Raw genomic sequence first — 20716 nt, forward strand, 5'->3', positions numbered from 1 at the left:
GTATCCATTTAATGGGTCTTCTCATGCATAACTGTTAAACAAAGAATAAGAAATGATTACTTTCTAGGGAATGCACCACATGGTCTGAATATTCAAAACTTCTATGCCCCATACCTAGATGTTATGTTATCTTTAGGGTAGTATAGTATTACCTTGCAAAAAATATAATATAAAAAACAAGAGGCAGATAGATTCCCAGGGAGTGGATTAGCTAGCCATAAACCTAAGGCCATGTGGAATATATGAATAAAGAGTAATGTAAAAAATACTTTTTATTCTAATTGTCTAGATCAGTCCAGCACTTTCGCAATTGGGGACACTCTGCGCTCACCACAACACCTACCATCTACATTTAATTATTCCTATGCACACAAAATCTCAGCTCCCATCGTGGATTTTTACAGATGGGAGGAGGAAAATGGAGAAACCGAAGAGGAAACCCTCATAGCACAGGAAAGAACACAAAACACATCAAAACAAATCAATTTACATGTGTGACCGCAGCAGGCTGAACCAGACCTATCCTTGGGGTTCTCACAGGGGTGAATGGAATGAATGAAAAGAGGACACGTTAGGGTGTGAAGCCACCATTGCTAATCTAAATCGGATCTATTATGCTGTCCTAGTAGATAACAGCCATTATTATTACCTGTTTTTTGGGCTATTCTGAAGTGACAGTCTTCTGCAGGCATTGAACATCCGTACGGGAGAGTATCAAGTTGATTTTCATCCATTACTCTGCTTAAGTCATAATAATGACCACACTATTGTGTGGGGATTCAGGGATTAGACGGAAAACCGTGCAGAAAGAAATGCTTGTAGGACTTAGAGGGGTGTTAATATAAGGGCCAGTCAATTATCATGATTACACATCATAATTGCGCGGAGAGGTCGTTAGAGATAACAAGATAAACACCCAACCCTGCACTTTGTGTTTGCTGAATCTCCAAAGAAATTTTGTCTGGTTATCTTCCTGGTTTGTTGAGTCTGATTATCATCCCCATGATCTAAGGGCTCGTGGCAATCCTGAAAGCAAAAGATTGTTGTTAAACATATTTATACATCAGTTTAAATGGTTAACACAAAGTGGGGGGCTTCCCATAAGCATCACTTGGCCCCCACCCCTAGGCTAAGTAGTGTGCAAAAAGAAAGGAACTTTAGAGAAATGGAAAAAAAAAGCAACTGTCAAGGACTTCAGGGTCCAAAAAAACTAATGTTTTTTTCCCATAAGACAACCAACGAATAACCTCCAGCAAACTACAGTACTTGTAAAGAAAGCACAACTTCAACAGACTCCTTACAGCACTTTGAATGCAGCTTAATCTTGGGGACAAAACAATAGGTTCAATTCTCAGGAGATTAGAATTCTTTTGTTTGTCCACCCAGATCGAGCTGCTTTGACATCATATGCAAGGGGTCTATTCAAATACTGTGAATTTCTAAAGATCTTCACAGGAACGTAGTGAACATTATGAACATCGTATAAAAAAAAAAGGTAGGCTAACCCTGAGCAACAAAGAATATTTAGCAATATTTAATTATTTGAGCAATATTGAAAATGTAAATTATCAAACAATAAAGGTCGTTTGAAGATCAAGTAATTTACCTTTAGAATAGTTTGAGGATCATATCGGCTGATGCCAGGAACAAACCATGACCAGATACCACACCTTCGGCCAGGAAATACTTTAAAATCTGTTCTGGCCATATGAACCATAATTGTCTTCCTCTGAAGAAATAGCAGTTTGAGGTAATGAGTAACAAGAGTGGCATACTGTAGTTCACAGTGTGTGGAAGGGTACAGCGAATTTATCGGGATTGGGTCTGATCTGAGAAAATTTAAAAAAATTTTTATGTAATTGAGATATTGGCATAGGCTGTGACTCAAGCATTGCTGAATTCAAGGTCCAGGTTGTTGGATTCGTTTCTGCTTTTCAGAAAATACTGAAAACATCATAAACAAAATCAAAATTAAAATAATGCCTTGAATATGTCAAATTTAGTTGCCACTTACAAATGTCGCAGGACACATATGGGATGGGATAATTGGCATCCAGAACCCCCCTTACAGACCCCAGTAGCAGTAGTACAATTTCATGAATTTGTCAAAATTTCAAAAACTCAAATGTCTGAGTTGGAAGGCATGGGAGGGTGGGGAGGTGTTTTGACTTTATCAACATCAACTAATGACCATACTATGAAGATAAAACTTTATAAATTAGCTTTCAGTGTACCTACCAATCATAACTACGGTACCAACAGCAACTCCTCCTCCTTAACGATAAAAAATGCCTTCAATGAGTTTTTATCTGCAAGCTAAATATTTCCCCAACTAACAGTACAGAAAAATTTTTAATTAGCATAGCTGGGAAGAGCACGTTTTCACTATTTGATTTCAATATGCTTTCTTCAGCATTGGTAACTATTTTTTCTGTCATAATAATTTAAAAATACCTGATAGAAGCTTCTATCTTGGCGCCAAAATATTTGAACTACGAAATCTCTACAAGTTGGACACGAGTTTGCTCAAAAATACGAGTTTTTCAAGATAACATTTAGAGAAAACGGACTTACCAATTACAGCATCCATAGAGGGAATACCAGTGGATACGAGGAGTGGTTGTTATGTAGAGAAGGCCGTGTTCCGGGTATAAAAACAGACCTTCCTCGAGAGGATTTTTTCTTGAAACTCGTCGCCATTTTGTTTTCTTGGTCGCTCACAGGGAATACCGCTGATGCACGTGGATTTTGTTTTGAACCCGAAACCCTGAGGGGGAGGGGGGAGGGGGTAGAAGGTTGGGAGGGGAGGGGAGGGGCAAAACAGAAATGTCAGCACAAATAATTCATAGTTTACGAATAGCTTTCTTTTGCAATGGTACTAAATAAATTGAAGCAATTAACGTAATTTCTAGAGAATTCTAGCACATTCTAGAAAATGAATCGCGACGAGAGACATTTGATATCCAGCGAAGTCCGGAGACTGAATATTACAAAGGCTTTAGATAAGGCCAACAGACACAAGACCCCTTTGTCTGGACAAAGCTTACGTGGCCTTATCCACCAATAAGAATCATCGCATAAAACAGTAGCCAATCAAAAAATACCACATGGCTCAAGCATAAATAAATTCGAATTCCAATCTTACTTCAACTGTCATTATTCATTTGGCACGCGAGGTAATCAGAGTCCTAGTCCGAGTTTGTGAATTTTTACAATAGATATATTGTAACTAGTTCTTACTCCTAAGCTTGCTCGACTATGAAGCTTCTACTAGGGCTCTTCCTTGCTTTATTTATCTGTTCAACTGTAGTTTTAGCGAAACCAAACGACAAGGAAGGTCGGGTACATGATGGAAAGCTGTCAGATAAAGAGCATTTTTCTTCGTCAACTGGAAAACACAATCAAGAGTACGACCACGATGCTTTCCTAGGATCAGAAAAGAAGACATTCGACAAACTTACTCCTAAGGAATCGAAAAGAAGACTTGGGTAAGGACATTATCTAATATATCGAAGTATTTCGAGAGATTTTTCATCCCGTAAATAATTTTCAAATTTTTGCTGGAATGCTAAGACAGTTCACATTCTTTTTTTGAATGTTAATCAGGGGAACGTTTTAGTGCATGTGCAGATAGTATTCTGCATAGAAAACTTTTTGTTTTTGATTTTTTAGGTATTTTATACAATAATTTGCAAATTTCTCTATCTATTTGTCTATTTATCTACATATTTTTTACCACTATTGTGAATTTTCTCGCTTTCTGATTGGTCTAGAGCCAGGGCAATAGGAGAACATACGTGAATCCACTACATTTTGCCCGGGGAGGGGGGGGGGGTACTCCCCTATATTTGCCATACGGGTATGTGCCGCCCTATAGGGTATGGTTCTTCGGCTTTTGGGTCTGGGGTAGGGTATCATTTTTTGACATTTTGTCTGGGGTAGGGTATCATTTTAGTCTGGGATAGGGTCAGGGTTTTGTGGTCCTGGCGGCACACCCTTATCCAAATTGGGGTGGTATCCCCCCCCGGGACATTTTGACAGCTAGATGACGAAAATGGTGGTATATAAGAGGACATTGCACGGAAAACTGGAGGAAATTGGCTAAATCTTTTTATCTTGTTTTTGATAGCTTGATTGTAGAACGCATCGATAAAAATAAAGATGGCAAAGTTTCCAGGGATGAATTGGTCGAATGGATCCGCTTTGCTGGCAAGAGATGGCTCTACGATGACAACGATCGTTTGTGGAACCATCTGAAGAAGCGAGAAACATACATGTTGAAGTATTTGGGGGACAAGATGAACCCAGACGCACAGGCTGACCCAGAGGCACCAATCGGCTGGGAGGTGTGGAAGATGGATGTATTTGGTGAAGAAGTAACAGGTGAGTACTTTAAATACCTCTCTGGAATTCTGGGGGCAATCGTTTGTTGGGTCTCAAACTCCCAGGTTTTCATGTTTTTTTTTTTTGTTCGTACAAAATTCGACATGCCAATTATATCTGTGTTAGCCGTGCCCTGACTTAGATCAGCCCAGAGATTGTTTCAGGGTTTGATCCGTGAGTTAGTCATGCCCTGACATAGATCAGCCCCAAGGTTGTTTCAGGGTTTGATCCGTGAGTTAGCCATTCCCTGACTTAGATCAGCCCAGAGGTTGTTTCACGGTTTCACTGATCTGTGAATTAGCCACGCCCTGAATAGATCAGCCCAGAGGTTAATACAGGATTTCATGTGTTAATCGTCCAGCATGCTCAGACTCTTTTTAACATTAATGTCCTGTTGTTTACGTATACAGCGGATGAAGAAGAAAGGTTTTACCACGACAAAAAGCTCTGGGAAGCCGCCGATGTCGACAAAGACGAAAAGATCTCAAAAGACGAGTTTGGAGCTGTAATCCACCCACATCAGTTTGCACACATGAAGCACCTTGTACTTGAAGACACTATGAAACAACTGGATACTGATAAAGATGGATATGTGTCCCTGGATGAGTACATTGGTAAGGGATTCTCGATGTCGTTTTTTGGTATGTTTTAGATCAAAGAAAGAAAGAATATGGTATGTTTTAGATAGAAGAAGAAAGAACAGAAGAAAGAAAGAAAGAAAAGAAAGAAAGAAAGAAAATATGGTATTTTTAGAAAGAAGAAAGAAAGAAAAAAGGAAGGAAGAAAGGAATGAGAACATTGGTAAGAGATGAAGATGTTTGTTCTTTGAAATGTTTTAGAAACAAAGAAAGAAATAATCTGGTATGCTTTAGAAAGAAAAAGAAAGAAAGAAAAAAACACAGGAAGGGCGGGAGGGAAATAGCCGTGAAACAAGTGATGTACCGTGACCGTGACGTTACCGTGTACGAGCATTTTAATTGGCTGGGTAGTGATCTCGCGCGCTGTGATTGGTTAAATGGTCATATTATTCTGCGTCGTGACCGTGCCGTGGCTTTCAAAAACTGTTCTACTTGACTACAGGCTGTTATAAAGCTGTTATGAAGATAAATTTTGCGTAAAATTATTATTAGTAATATATCTAAATAAATATATTTTGCTCTGCTGCTTTCCCTAGCCGACATTCTCAAGCACAATCGAGTCAAAGATGGCAAAGATAAAGAAGAGCTCATTAAATCCGAGCGAAAAAACTTCGTGAACGACCGCGACAAGGACAAAGATGGCCGTCTTAAGAAGGTCATTATAATACTTAGTTTTCTTGCGCTTATTTCGTTGCGTTTCGTCTTTTTCCGGGGGGGGGGGGGGGGGGGGGGGGGGGGGGAGGGGTCGGGGGTAATTAGGACACATGGGCCAATGCATCCACTCATTTTACCTTGGGCAAAACTAAACTCTCCCTAATGATAACCTAACTACTACCACCACCATCACTCCTTTAATAAACCTCTTTACATTGCGCGTAGAGTTTTTTCCATTTCAGACCACATGTCATTCCCTAGAATATCATTTCCTTATTAACCGATTGTGCAAGAGAAGACACATAAACACAGATTTACAATTCAAACAAAGAAAGAGAATGACACGTGTTCTGAAATGGATAAACATTACGCCCAAGGTAAAGAGGCGTACAATTTGTTTCTTTGAGCACAATTACCGTACTCACACCTCCTCTCCCTTCGTCTTTAATGTCACTGTTATACTCTGTTGTCATAGTAACCAAAGATTGGTAGACGCTTGTGCACCAACCACCTTAAAGCGAGTGTTCTCTACGGTGAACACCTAGCAATTCAACAAATCTCAAAACAACAATAAGCGGTATGCTAGAGAGTATTGTATACAAACTAGGACTACCCGCCTCGAAGGCACGAGAGAGTTATAAATTGAACACAAGAAAATTGTAGCATTTTTAGATGTTGTTGTGCTGCGCTTGTCAATTTTTGGGTTGATTTCCGGCCGTGGGACTGGGACTGAATATGGTTCCCAGCCTCCCTCCGATGAACAAACTGTGAAAAAATCGCGGGCGCAGTTTTACGGCTTAAATCCAAAGCCTCTCGACCTTGAACCTTTCGTGGTCTTTCGTCTCCATCAACTAAATTTATAAACTGAAATATCAGGATATTTGATTTTGCATATAAAGTTCGGCTTTGCTAATTAGTACCGACCTCGAAACAAGTTAAAAAATATTTGATGTGTATATACGACATAAAAGCCGCCATGTTGGTTGACTTCAACAAAAGATTTGGTCTTTTTTGCTCAAGCAACATGGCGGCCATGGAAGAGGAAATGAGCTATGTAACAGCCATTTCGAGGTTAAGGAAAATACTGGATCGAGTTTAAATTGTGGGACTGTTTTAAGGGGCCAGTTTCAGTTCTCGCTCGTTCCAAATTTCCAGAGTTCCCCTAAAACCACTGTTTTCACCCAAATGTCGCCCCAAACCCACAAGAACGCCTGCTTTGCAGGCTAGGAACAAAATAGACGCGCCATCTTGGAAATATTCCCCTTAAACTGTCCCACAATGCAATGCCAACTTTACCCATTTTTTTTTCTTCAACCTTGAAAAGGCTAATTTAAGTAACGAGAAGTCCATCTAAGTAACGTTATAATATCGATATTCGCTATTTAACACCAAAAAACAGTGTTTTTGATTGTTTACTTCGAGACCAAAGCATGCCACATCAAAGATAGCTTTTTCTGACTAGCTGCCAATTACTTTAAATTTTTATAAAAAAACCCTGACATATCAAGTCTTGTTTTTAATTTAAGACATTTCTAAGCAGTTTCTATATATAACTTGTAGTATTCTCAAATGTTATCTATTTTTGCTGCGTCGCTTAGCAACCAGCTAATCATGCATAATATCAACCTCGTTCCCAGGACCCACTCTCCTGGGCCCAGTGGCATAAAGCTCTCTTAAGATAAAAAAGCTTAAAAACACTCGAAAATTTTGTCTTAGTACAATGGCCTGTCGTTTTGGAACAATACTTACGGATGCTCTTATCTTAAGAGAGATTTATGCAACCGGCCCCTGGCGAGCGGGCCCTGAGAAGGAGATTGGCCCAAAATGTTCTGAAACAGCGTTGCAAAACATGTATTTTTTCTCGTCAAATCAAGTCAACTTTAAATCATCTGTATATAACAAATGGCTTTTTTTACTGTATGTTGATTAATGTCGTGTTATTTTGTGTTGTAGGAAGAAGTAGCTGAATATATTTTTCCTTCCTATGATCATTCAACTGCAGAAGCTGAACATCTTATAAGCCATGCAGACAAGAACAAGGTACGAATGATTTTTTCAAGCTAGGCTGCCGAGAGCACGTTTTCACTCAGTCCCTAGAGAGTAAACTGACAACATGAGATAGCAGCCATATTGGTGAACCTAACAATAGAAACACTAGGCAAAAGGTACACCAATATAGTGGCTGTGACGTCGCGTGAAAATGCTCTATTGATGGCTTTCAACCATTCCCAAGAGAATTAAATAACAAAAGACACGGCGGCCATGTTGGAGGATATAACAAAAGAATTCATTGACAATTCTTTTGTTAAGTTCCTCCAACATGGCCGCCGCGATAACCATCAATTATATTGTCGTGGCTCTAGTTCTGTTTTGTAATTCTTACTCTTGATTCTCTCTCTCTCTCTCTCTCTCTCTCTCTCTCTCTCTCTCTCTCTCTCTCTCTCTCTCTCTCTCTCTCTCTCTCTCTCTCTCTCTCTCTCTCTCTCTCTCTCTCTCTCTCAGCGACTTCGTCCGTTCATGAACCGAAGCGACCGAACCTTTGAAACCAGTACCGAAAAAAAATGATAACTTAAATTTCGTTTTCGCAGGATGGAATGCTTACCAAAGAAGAAGTGTTGGCCGACTTCAACATTTTCGTCGGAAGCTCAGCCACTGAATATGGCAAAGGTCTTAAGAGGCACGACGAGTTTTGAAAGGAGGGGATAAAATGATCTAGGCATTTAAAAGAGAAGAAGTTCTGATCAAGCAAAGTTTGAACTCTAAGCTTTTGTAAAATCTGATCATTTTTTTAATAACGCAGACATAAAATTTTTTATTTATCACGGATTTCATGTTAATTTTGCTCTTAATGATGTCGGAAACTCAGTTTTTTAAAGATTTTTTTTTAGTGGTTTGAATTTTAATTATACTTTATTTTAGTATTTTTCCATTGATTCGCAGTGGCGGATCCAGGGGGGGGGGGGGGGGGGGGGTTCGAAGGGTTCCACGGAACCCCCCTTGAAGGTTTGATCTTTTAAGTAATAGAAATATGTCTTATATAAATTTTGCTTAAAAGTATCCACAAGGATAATGTTGAACACGAAATGATAAATATTTGCTGTTACAATGTTTAATTTACCTTTAAGTTCCGTTACTAGATAGTAAATTAGGCGATTAGAGCCAATTTTTTTGTCAGACATCGACTAAACAAAAGAGAATTATACACAGTTTAAGAAACGGAACCCCCCTTTGAAAAATCCTGGATCCGCCACTGATTCGTCTAGTTTTCTTGCGATTTCCACAGAAATAAAATACTATTTTTTCTAAATCTCTTTGTATATGATTTGTTTTTCGGATCAGCCTTGGCCATTTTTAATTTAAAAGGGTAGTAGTGAAGACGTGAGAAAAAAAAGGAGGCTATCTTCAAGCTTGCTTGAACCTGATGATCAACCAACCTCGTTTCCATGCCTTCTCTTCTCGATCAAATAGAAGGCCCTGGGAACGAGGTTGCTGAGCAACGTGTCAAGTAGCCCCGCTGGACATACATACTGCATGCCCCAGTGAAAAAAGAAATCCACTGTCAATGCAGGGTTAATTCTTGGTTTTCACCTACGTCATCATGAATTTCAAAAGCGTAAATTCGCATTATAATGAAATAAAAGTTTTATATTCTTGCAAAACGGTCAAAACTACATAAACTGGCCAAAGTTTATGGCTGTAAAGCATTTCGTTGCGGAACTATAGGCGAGTAAACATGACGCATTTTTTGGTTAAAATGTATGGAGCGGCCATCTTGGTGTTCCAAGTTGGTACACCATCATGGCGGACGAAATTCCAAAGGCTTAAAATAATGGAATAATAAATATGTTTGACTATATTTCACTTAAATATACTTTAAATAGATATTTTAAACGTGTCTAAGGGAAAATCTTTCAACTAGAGTAAATTATTTTAATACTTTCACCGCTATTTAGATAGACGTGACGGTATTGCGTGACACAAACTCAATATTCATAACTCGAGAACCAAACATCGAAATGACTCGAGATTTTTTCTTGTGACTTATAACACTAATTTCTAAAACATACTTGAGAAATGCCTTTATACGATCTATAGTTTAGATTTTGATGTTTTGATGACGTCATGTGAAAACCAGCAATAGATATATGCCCCGGAGCTGTTTTTAGCCATATTCGGCCTAGCCTGCTTCCGGCCGGTATAATTCTCTTGAAATAATTATTTCAAGAGAGAGAGAGAGAGAAATTATATCGGCTGAACGCAGGCTATTTTTAGAATTAGTATAAGTAGAAGCGGAGGCATCATTAGATACGACTATAAACCGGTGGAAACCATAGAAAACAATAATAAGGCTCTTGGGATAGCCCTGGATCCTCCTCTCTATCCCCCATTATTTCATCATTTTGATTTAAAACAGTAAATGACCTACCGCCGACACTAGAGAAAAACGTTTGCGCATGCGTGCACTTCAGCACGTTTTCTAAGAATTTTGAAGAGTTTGAGTGAGAAAATAAATGTTTGTTTTCTCCAACAATACAAAAACGTTTAAGAGTATACTTTTGTCAGACCAAGATACTGTATTAACAAACACAATATGAAAGAATTAGCCTAAGTTTCAAGCAAGTCCAATTTATCAGGCATGTTTGAAAGTCAAATTTACTTATGTTTTGACAAATTTGCATACGGATTCAGAGCATTCGCAGACGTTTGGGAGGCGCCGTCTCCTCGCCCCAACCCCCTCTCCCTCGCAAGAGCGGCTACGCAGGCTAGTAAGCAGAAGAACCGCGCTTCCTTGTAGAAAGACGCTTTCTTCGTCCGCCATGTTGTCAAAACGCTATGCTACAACGCGTGATTACAACGGACCATAATATCCGTTTGGATAAACAAACTCAAATGGAGCTCTCTGGAACCCTTGCCAGACTTTTCCACTTGACAACCACGTTCTTGGAGTTCTTGGTTAGAGAAAGTAAGACGCGAAGCGTTTCCAATACCACGAACTTCATGACCTTTCAGGCTTTTTTCTCTAGTGCACATATTTATTGCACTCGTTGACAAGCTAAATATACATATGCTAACTATAACTACTATAAGAAATACCAATAAATATCAAAAATACACTCGAAGAAAGTCTGTCGCAGTTTCTCTAAAATTATAGCGTGGTTTCGTGTTTCATTGTCAAAATGCGCATGCGTTTTGGCTGTTGCCATGGATGATGTCACTTGTTTGGGACGCGATACGGCATTCGGATGAAGGGACGCGTGGGCGATATAAAAATGACGTTTTCCGATAGTTTTCGTGGTTGAATCGACTTAATATCGTGAGTAATGACGTAGTTCGATGTCAGAAGCAATATGGCGGCGAATTCTTTCGTTTGGATCAAAATAGAAGAATTATAGCGACTTTAGCGCATTAAAGCACCACTCTCCCTCACGCGTTCTTCGATAACCTCTTTTCTATTTATCGTACTATCATTATATTTGGCACAAAGCTTAAAAAGACATTAAAGATTGGGTACTAGGCAGCCAGGAGCAAAACCTAATTTGATAAAATTTTACGACCGAAAACCGTGTCACGGTAGTTATAGCTCGCCAGAAAAATATTTTGCTCCGGGCTGCCTGATTTTTTTTCTTTATACAATATATTTTCTTTTTTACTCCGACGAAGGACTAGCGTCCGAAACGTCAGTAAGTTTTTTCGTCTTTTCACGGTGTATAATTTACCTTTTCATCATTACTGTTATATATTTTCATAGGTCATGTTTTATATTTTCTATAACATTTTTTATAGAGAGATATTAATAAATTACTAAAAAAGAGCCTTGGGTTGCCTGCGTTTTTTTGACACCTTAGTTGTGAAATTTCACACTTTTGACATGCAATTTTGAAAGGAAATTTTATGTATATATTTATTGTGAAGTAATATTTTAGGTGTATTGGATACAGTGTAAATAAATTTTGTAGAAATGACAGCCACTTTACCCAGCGATCGTGAGCGATTCACGCATCGATAATTTCAGCGATCTGGCGATCGTGACCGATCACATGGCTGCGTCTGGCTCGGAATGTTGACAAAAATGAAATTAAAAGCGATATATTAATATATGCATTTACATGGGAACACTATCTTTGTCTTCTCGTGTTCTAAAACGTGTAAATAAGTCCTTATTATGATTCTCCGTCGAGGTAAAATAAAGTCGTATATACTTTTATTGACAGTGATTGTTGTGTCTATTTTCATTCTGCATATTCTTTTCAATGAGAACGCGACAGAAATCAAGAACGTCACCTTCAACTTGAATAACAAGCCGTACTCACAACTGAAAAATGGAAGATGTACACAGACGAATAACCAATGGAACTGTCCAGATATTCGTAGCGAAGGCCTCGACACACTTCGACAAACACAACTGGTATTAACTCGAATGTTGTTGGTGTTCGACGCCTTAGCGAAGAAATATAATCTAAGTTACTGGATTACACGGGGAACTCTTTTAGGAGCAGCGAGGCACCAAGGATTCATCCCATGGGACATTGATTTAGATATTGAAATGCCAATTGAAGATTATTCAAGGTTTCTTCATAAAGGAGTAGAAGAGTTGCCATCAGATATGTTTCTACAGCGACACGAGAAAGAGCAGTCTTTATCTAAAATGAAAAAAACAACATCTGCTGGCGGCGTAGATTTGCATAAACTAAATTATGCTGTTCTAAGCCCTTGGAATCCAAGAATACGAGATCTAAAGAGCTGTTATATGACTTGTTTTATAAAGAAATGTAAATGGCATGATGGACTAATGGTAGACATTTATCCAGTCATGGTTAGAGATGGGTACTATCTTGACCAGTTTGCTTTGATCTCCAGAGTATGGCGTTTTTTCGGCATCACTCACGGCATGTGGTATAAAGCCTACCCTCTGGTGCAATTAGAATTCGAGGGAATTAAGATACCAGGTCCGTTTGAGTGGAGAAAACATTTAAAGGCTCTCTATGGTGAATCATATATGAAATTGCCTTCGAAGAAAAAACAGTATCCGCCTGACGGGACTATACCGGAGCCGAACATTGCATGTCCTCGAGTTTAGAAGCCGTCTAGTTACATGTTGATGCAACTAGGGCCCAGTCAATGTTGATTCTGTACGACTGGGCCTAACATAATATACAATACAATACAATTTATTGAAGTTTTCCCAAGATTTACATGGTATTACTTATAGACTAATAGTGTTAATGTAATTATTTTACAAAGTTATAGTAAAATAACTGTGCGAGAACAGTAACAATCTAGATAGTATATATAATATTTAACTTAATAATATTTGCGTTTTAATTGCGACTTAATTTGTGTTATTTCTCTTTGTTATAGAGTAATATACGAAAGCTGCAAAAGAGTTGCAGATGAATGGATCAATACTATTTTTAAAAAAATTTATTTTGTTTGAGTCGTCAAGTTCAAAAAATTGATGATAGTTCTTGCTTATTTGATTGAAAAGTTTGTTTCTTTCAGTCATAGTGATTATATGATAGTTATAAAGTGCAATTCATCTTCGATTTTGTTAGGGCCTTATCGATAGAACACTACAAAATTGTTAATTTGGCTAATAAGTATCGATAGTCCATAAAAATCGAAAATCACGATCGGTTTTTAGCATGTTTTTTTTATTCAATTATCCCCTGAGCCATCTTTTACGCCGGTTTGGTCCAGCGTCTTAGTGGATCTTTTTTATGTTCGCCTTGAGAGGGGCCTACGGTCTTGAGTCCTTCTCCGAGAAGGCCTCAATGTCGGGCTATTCGTTTGCATACGTTAATAGTATTGATAGCATTGATAATAACATATATGTCGCCATTTTGAATTTCGGTAATAAACTTCTTGTTTCGTTAAGAAAAGAACATTGAACCGGAAATTTAACTTAATTTCCTCCAGCGATTGTCCATCAAGAATCCTGGTTTTAGCACATATGGCATATTTCAACGTTATTTGGAGTTTGAAAAGCGGACCATTAGTTCATATGAAATTACAGGAAAGATCACGATATGTTCCCTAGTATCTGCGCATGCTCCGAAACATAATTTATAGCCGAATAAGAAAAGTAAAGTCTTCCATTTCAACATTTCAACTATATTTAGCATATCGAGACGTTTCAAAGCAAGCAATTTTAAAACCGTCATATGTCGAAATATATTCGCTAAGTAATGGGGTTCAGTGTTAATCGCATTGTAGTTTAACATATCCCGGAGTAGTCAATCGATAAAAATCGATATCGATTTTGCCAATCGATAAATCGATAACAATCGATACCGCTGATTTGATTGATATCGATTGTATCGATCAATCGTTAAAAATCGAACTCACACTAATTTTTTTTAATCGATTTTTATCGATTGATTGATTATATACATATCGATTTTTTTCGATTTATGTTCTTGAACAATTTCTATCGATGAGGGTCGTGTGGCTACGGATTTACACCACCGGCAATTACTCTTTCGTAACCATAGCTTGACACAAACTAGGAGTTTGTTATAGTGATCAGTGAACAGACAGCAAAAGTACTTGGATAATTAGCTGCTTGATCTACATATTATTACTTGTGAATTGATAATTATAAAATCTATTGCACTATCATCGATATTTTAGAATACTTTCCATGAAATAAAGCTGATTATATGATTGTACTCATTATTGGATTGAATTAAAGCTGTCAAATCTTGATCGATAAAAATCGATTAAATCGATAAAAATCGAACTCACACCAATTTTTTTTATCGATTTTAAACGATTTCCCATAAAAATCGATGCAAATCAGCTGATTTCTATCGAATTTTATCGATATGGATTTTTATCGATTGACTACTCCGGGACATATATATTTAAGTAGGATTAGGAAAAGAAAATAGCAGGCGTAAATATTGCACATATATATTTCGATTTAGTGGCCCAGTTTCTGGTGAGTTGTTTTTATTTCAACATTGAATGTTAATGCAAAGCTAGAACATCAAAAATGCACGATTCAACTTCTGATTCTGATCAGAATTGTGGTTGGGCTAATAAATTCACGATTGTCTCGAGTACCGCCATTAGAAGCAAATTCGAGCAATACTGTTTAACTTTCACTTTAACTGCGGGAAGCATGGTTGGAAAGATGTATTGACCGCCAAATAGTTATACGTGGTTTTGCGGTTTCCATGACCGGAATTCGTTTGCATAAAACAGTGTCATTTATTGCCGGAAGTTTTAGCTGTAGATCATAATTGGAGCTGTAGGGCGCACGAAAAGAGTTATAGAAATCAAGAGTCGTAGGCCGTAGGCCGTATGACTATCTTGATTGGTCCAGTTTTGACAGGTAATGAAGCTCTGTACGGGCTGGCACACAACTGGTTTATCGCATTTGTTCAACAAGTAAGGAGAATTGCTTGTAAATTTTAGCAAAAAAGCCAAAGAAAACAAGCATTTAACTACTAGAAGAAATGAAAATTCAAATAAACGTTTTCAAAGTTCAGATCGTTAAATGGACATTCAACCTGTACAAACACTCAAGAAAATCAGCTTATGAACACTTTGAATGCACAAGGAGCCGAGAGACTGAAAAATATCTTGATCTTCAAAACTGGAAGAAAGCTAGCAGTGCAGTACTTGGAAAACTGTCTTTTTAGTTGATCCTGAACTATAAGTGAAAACTTTGTACCACTTGTAGTAGTATTTTGTACTCGTAGTTTCGTTCTATTGGAAAACAAATTACGGTAAAGAAAATACCGTAACTGAGCCTAAAATTGACGATGCTAGTTTGTAAAGTAAGCTTAAAATTCTTACAATAGATTTGTTCCCCCTTGTTAGATTATGAAAAATGCTTATGAAAAATTATTTTTTGACTTTTCTAACACCGTCAGGGGTCAAGCAAAATGCTTCTAGTTTAGCGAAATAAGGCCATTGTAATTGATGGTTTTCACGTCGGCCACAATTTACATTGGAAACGGTGAAAAAACATTGCCTTCCCAGGCACAAATGAAAAGCTGACATAAGTACTAAGTCCTCCTACATGTAGGCCAAGTTGTGCCAGAAATCTAGGTTCAGAAATCCTGGCTGGATCACTCAAGAATTATTTTTTAAAGTGGGCTTTAGGTTACCGTCCTCGTTGAATTCTGAACATGCGTGAACTGGATCAGGTAACTGGTTCTCATAAAACTGCTGTTTTTCTTTCGGAGGCAAATCCATATAATTCCTTCCATAAACATTCCCCAAAAATTTCTCCCATTGATTTGGAACAGATATATCAAAGCCCTCGAATCGTAACACTCTCAGCGGGAATGCTCTGTAACCATCAGTATTTAAGCCTAAGATCCAACCAATAAAACGCCATGCTTTCTTTACTTTGGATCGAATAAACTGATCTTGATAATACCCGTCTTGTAAAGCGATGGGGTATATGTCGATCTGAAGACCATCATGCCAGGAACATTTGGGTTTCAGACAGTTTTTATAACAACTCTTTTTATCTCTGAATCGAGGATTCCAAGGTACTATTAAAATATCTAAAAGCTTTTGCTTTTGATGCGAGTTAATATGCAAAATGTCGCTGTCTGTGTAGTCGGAATGAAAGAACTGTTTCTCTTTCTGGTGATGCTGAAGGAATGTATCTGACGGCAACTCTTCTGCTCCTTTATGAAGAAACCTTAAATAATCTTCAATTGGCATTTCAATATCTAAATCACTATCCCATGGGATGAATCCTTGGTGCCTTGCTGCTCCTAAAAGAGTTCCCCGTGTAATCCAGTAACTTAGATTATATTTCTTCGCTAACGCGTCGAACATCAACAACATTCGCATCATAACCAGTTGCATTTGTCGAAGCGTGTTGTGTTCTTCGGTACGAATATCTGGACAGTTCCATTGACCATTCTTCTGTAAAGCGCAGCTTCCATTTTTCAGTTGTCTGTAAGGTATATTATTGAAGTTGTATTCTACGCTTGGAACAGTTGGACGTTCTCTAAATAGGAAAGGACGCGGATGATGAAAACCACGAATAAATAACACGATCACCAACAACAGAAACACTATACAATAGATCGTTTTTCTCCTTCGAGGCAACAGAAAACTACGGAACATTCTTGGATTGTTTCGAGGTTGGTGTAGTGGGTCTTGTATTGATTCACGGATCATAGGTTTTACGTGTCGATCACATGGCCTTAGCATGTCTTTTAGAGAATTTTAACATCTAATTAAAAGGGAAGATCAGTGCCATGATGTCGAAATAAAAATCTCTGCAATGTGAAATGAATAAATGATATGTAAAATACGGGTCATGAAAATACGCTCCTTTTACGGTTGACAATATTTCCTTTGTGAACCTTTTAATGCGGGTTCCAGAGGTTTCCAGTAAGAAAGTAAACTACGTAACATGACTCCCCTGGGAGAGGGGGAAGGGGGTGTACTCCGCCAGAATTTGAATTTATTCTGGGATTCTGAAAGGGGTACCCTGTTTATGACAAAAAAACCTCAAATTTGTAGACCCTGTTTATGAATCTCTCTCGTTTTTTTACGACCATAATAACCAGTTTCGGTCAATACGAAAGTAGAAATCCTGAATTATCATCTTTCGTCCTCCTTTTAAAGTACGCACAAAACTGGCCTCAAAATCTGCAAAACATCAAAAGATACAACAAGCTATCAAGTTAGTCGTTTTTATTCTCAAAAGTATTAATTTTACATGTTACAAAATATTTCCATTAACATACAGTCCTTTGACTAAACGTTGTCGTTTGATCGGCTTCATCCCTACTCTCCTAGACAGAAAAGGATCATGGGGATAATTAATTCACAGTTACTAGCTGCCGCACTGATGTTATATAACACGTCTTGAGCTCGCTGTTTTCGATCCCATTTAATTTGCTAAAACCATGCATCGTGCATACGGCGAATATTTAAACTGGCGAGCAGTTTGGATGACGCAAGTTCTGGGTAATTTACCAGTTTTCCTTTTCGGTCTAGGCGCATAGGGATGATTCGATCAACGACAACATTTAGTCAAATACTACAACACCAAAGAACAAGAGATTGGGCTATTCATTGAAGCGAAGAAGCATTGTCATTAGAGCGAACAGGCATACAATAAGGCGAACGAAGTCTCAAGAGTGCGATGGAACGTGAATTCAAAGCATACCATTATCTAAACTTGTTCGTGATGGTAGCCTTACTGAAATCTTATATCGATATTTTTAATAACTAATTGCTCGTTCTTTATCTTGCTTTCATACGATAAGAAATAGTAATTAGAAAACTGATGTCTAGCTTAGTCTGTAAAAACATTAATTTTCTCTCTCATAACAGTACTCCTTAGGGGTTGATTGTGATGTCGCGACAAAAATACCCGATTACCGGTCTGGCCTCTACCATGCGGAATGAATGGCACATGATAACACAATGAATCACATGTAACACAAGAATTGACTTGACGCCATCAAAAAAACTAAAATCCAAATTAGTATTCACTCCACGAAATTATTTGTCGAATGTTTTGTTTAAACGTACCAAATAATCATGTATTAACAAGGTTTGGTTTTAAATTTATTGTGAGTCAAATTCTGTATCAGTATTCTGATTATATACAACGAAAGAAAGTTCTTTCCAAGGAATCTAATAATGATGTCGAAACAATAAAACACCCGGCCCTATGCCAGACGAAATAAATAAATGATAAAACCTAGTCAGTCGATGTAATAGAGATTTCCGATTTAGCGGATTAGCGACAGTATATTCCACGCTCATTAATCCACCCGGAATATAGCCTGAGTATCAGGTCTTCCGAGGGGGAGGGGGAGAGAAGGGAAGGAAGCCGGCTCTCTCTTTCCCCTCTCCCGGAGAGCCTGATACTCATGCTACCCAGAATATAGGTTAACTCAGTAAATGTTTTGTTTTCTATTGCTTAACGAGCACTATTCTTTTACTTAATATTCTGAACTGGTACTGTTTTATATGACCTTTTTGAACTAAAATATGGTTTGTTGATATGAGTACACAATCAGTCTATACTCAACAAACAAATAAACAAATAATTTTTGCTGACGAACATGTATTATATCAACTAAAATTGTTAAGGCCGATTTACACGGTACAACGTTTGCTTACGAGTGTCGCATGCAATCTGCTTACGCCATCCTTACAACACGGCTACCACTGAGGATTTTAAGACATGATTTAAAACCCTACAACAATCGCATACGACAGTGGTAGCCATGTTGTAAGGATGGCGTAAGCAGATTGCATGCGACACTCGTAAGCAAACGTTGTACCGTGTAAATCGGCCTTCATACTTCAGTGTTCTCAAATCTACAATGAAAAATCCAAGTTACACTTGTAAGCAAAGTCTTTGGAAAGAAAGAGGTTGACGAAACGTTATCAAAGTTTCTCGAATATTCCACAAATTGTATCGTTAGGGGGAAATCAGTCTGTAAAGAAACGAGTTGATATTCTCTTTCCTACAGTCCTCTAAGAATTAGTCTCCTTCGATTTGCATGAAATCCACAGGTTGCTACTACGATGGGTTGGAACGGTCTCATGTGACGAAAGATATCTGAGGAAGCCGAATATACTTTAAGAGAACCAATAGTGTGCTCCACTCGGATACGAAGTGATCTCAGGGCCCTGTTAGCATCTCGCTGTCTTCTGTTGTGGGCAATACGTCTTGGTGTAATGAGAGGAGGGCGGTTAGCATATCCCCCATCAGCAAGCAGCCTTGCTCGTTGTGGAAGATTTCTTATTCTCCTGTGTCCTATAGCAGGAAGTCGTCTGAATGTTTCTGCATCTTTCATACGCCCCGGAAAACTGAAAAATGTATGCATTTATCTTTCAGTAGTAAACAAATGTGTCAGGGTAAATCATATCGTTATGACCATCATAATCATTCATTCATTCACTCATCCATCCATCCATCCATCCATCCATCCATCCACCCACCCACCCACCCACCCACCCATCCATCCATCCATCCATCCATCCATTCATTACTATCTTAAACCTAGACAAGTCTACAAACTTACCCAGCTACAAGTAGTACTATCAATCCGTCTGCATCGATTACTATTTGCGTACTTATAAAGTGGTATTTCTTGTCGCCTCTATAAAACTCTGCTTGTCTTGGGCCAGATGGTCTTTGAATTCTGTGTGTCGTGGCGTCTATCATACCTACAGCGTTTGAAAAATGTGGCAGAGTGTCCAGAAAATTACTCCAAACCCTTAGAGAGTGCCATGTGATAAAATTTTGATAGCGGACAAACAGAATTGGAACGATATGATAGATTTCTTCAGCAACGGCACTTTTGCTTATTCTAAAGATGAATGCGAGGACGTACAGTTTCGGGTATTGCCTTAGCCACATAACAACCATGAGGACTCTGTTTGTGACGTCAAGTTTGCAAGCTCTTCGTCTATTAGTTGCTGGTACTCGAGGTGTATGTCTTGGAAGAGTAACGTCTACGGCTATTCTTCGTATAATAGCATCAAAGGATTCAGGTGTTTCCCCGGTCATGTACCAAAAAACGCGTGGGTAGCTCCGTACTGAACGATAAATATCGATGCCATTGTTTTGGCGGTGAAGAAGCTGATTGCCAAGAAGTCGGGCTAAGAGGTTAAATCTCCCTGTTGGTACTATAGAGACCAGCATAAGAAGTGCTATGAGCAGATTCCCTATAACATGGGTAGGAAATAGAGGAACTAGGCGTGGTGATCTTTGGAGCACAAGTTTTACAACTGTAACCACAGACAACAGCGTCATCACAACAAAGGTTGGGAAAGGAGGAACATCCATTACTTGTTTTGAACTTAATAAATACCTATAAACTTTTACAAAGGCGAAGATATGCAAATAATTTGCTACAACTTGTCAAAGCGTGCGTGCACTTAGAATGTATGCATTATTATTAACATAATTAGGAAACAAAACACAAACACAATTAGGAAACACAAGAAGGTTGATAACATTCACGCTTAGCGCACGTGGGCACGTTTGCTAGCAAGGCACTCTTTTCATCATTCGTACAAGAACATTGAACACG

General features: G+C 38.3%; 1 protein-coding gene across 3 annotated transcripts; it reads left to right on the plus strand.

Moving 5' to 3' along the window:
- The first annotated feature begins 3171 nt into the window (after positions 1-3171).
- On the plus strand, positions 3172-8554 carry LOC116295844 (calumenin). Of its 3 annotated transcripts, XR_016119100.1 has the most exons (7): positions 3172-3488; positions 4130-4383; positions 4794-5024; positions 5558-5676; positions 6151-6252; positions 7629-7715; positions 8264-8303. XR_016119100.1 is itself a non-coding variant. In XM_089026263.1 (6 exons), exons 1-6 carry the CDS (start codon positions 3259-3261, stop codon positions 8366-8368), a joined length of 1026 nt encoding a protein of 341 aa, XP_088882389.1. In that variant the 5' UTR covers positions 3172-3258; the 3' UTR covers positions 8369-8554. The 3 variants fall into 3 exon arrangements, 2 of the variants coding, with proteins under 2 accessions (XP_088882389.1, XP_088882390.1); XM_089026263.1 differs by lacking the exon at positions 6151-6252 and having other exon boundaries at positions 8264-8554; XM_089026264.1 differs by lacking the exon at positions 6151-6252 and having other exon boundaries at positions 4794-4997; positions 8264-8554.
- Positions 8555-20716: the final 12162 nt, after the last annotated feature.

The sequence above is a fragment of the Actinia tenebrosa genome, unplaced genomic scaffold (assembly GCF_029948245.1).
Source record: "Actinia tenebrosa isolate PJP-AT-01 unplaced genomic scaffold, QUT_ActTen_1.0 PGA_scaffold10__47_contigs__length_13832649, whole genome shotgun sequence".
NCBI classification, from domain to species: Eukaryota; Metazoa; Cnidaria; class Anthozoa; order Actiniaria; family Actiniidae; genus Actinia; species Actinia tenebrosa.

Bases quoted from the DNA above. Each gene is read 5' to 3' on its own strand.
- LOC116295844 (XM_089026263.1), top strand. From the start codon at position 3,259: ATGAAGCTTCTACTAGGGCTCTTCCTTGCTTTATTTATCTGTTCAACT. The intron at 3,489-4,129 runs GTAAGGACATTA...TGTTTTTGATAG, and splicing joins GAATCGAAAAGAAGACTTGG to CTTGATTGTAGAACGCATCG. The intron at 7,716-8,263 runs GTACGAATGATT...TCGTTTTCGCAG, and splicing joins GCCATGCAGACAAGAACAAG to GATGGAATGCTTACCAAAGA.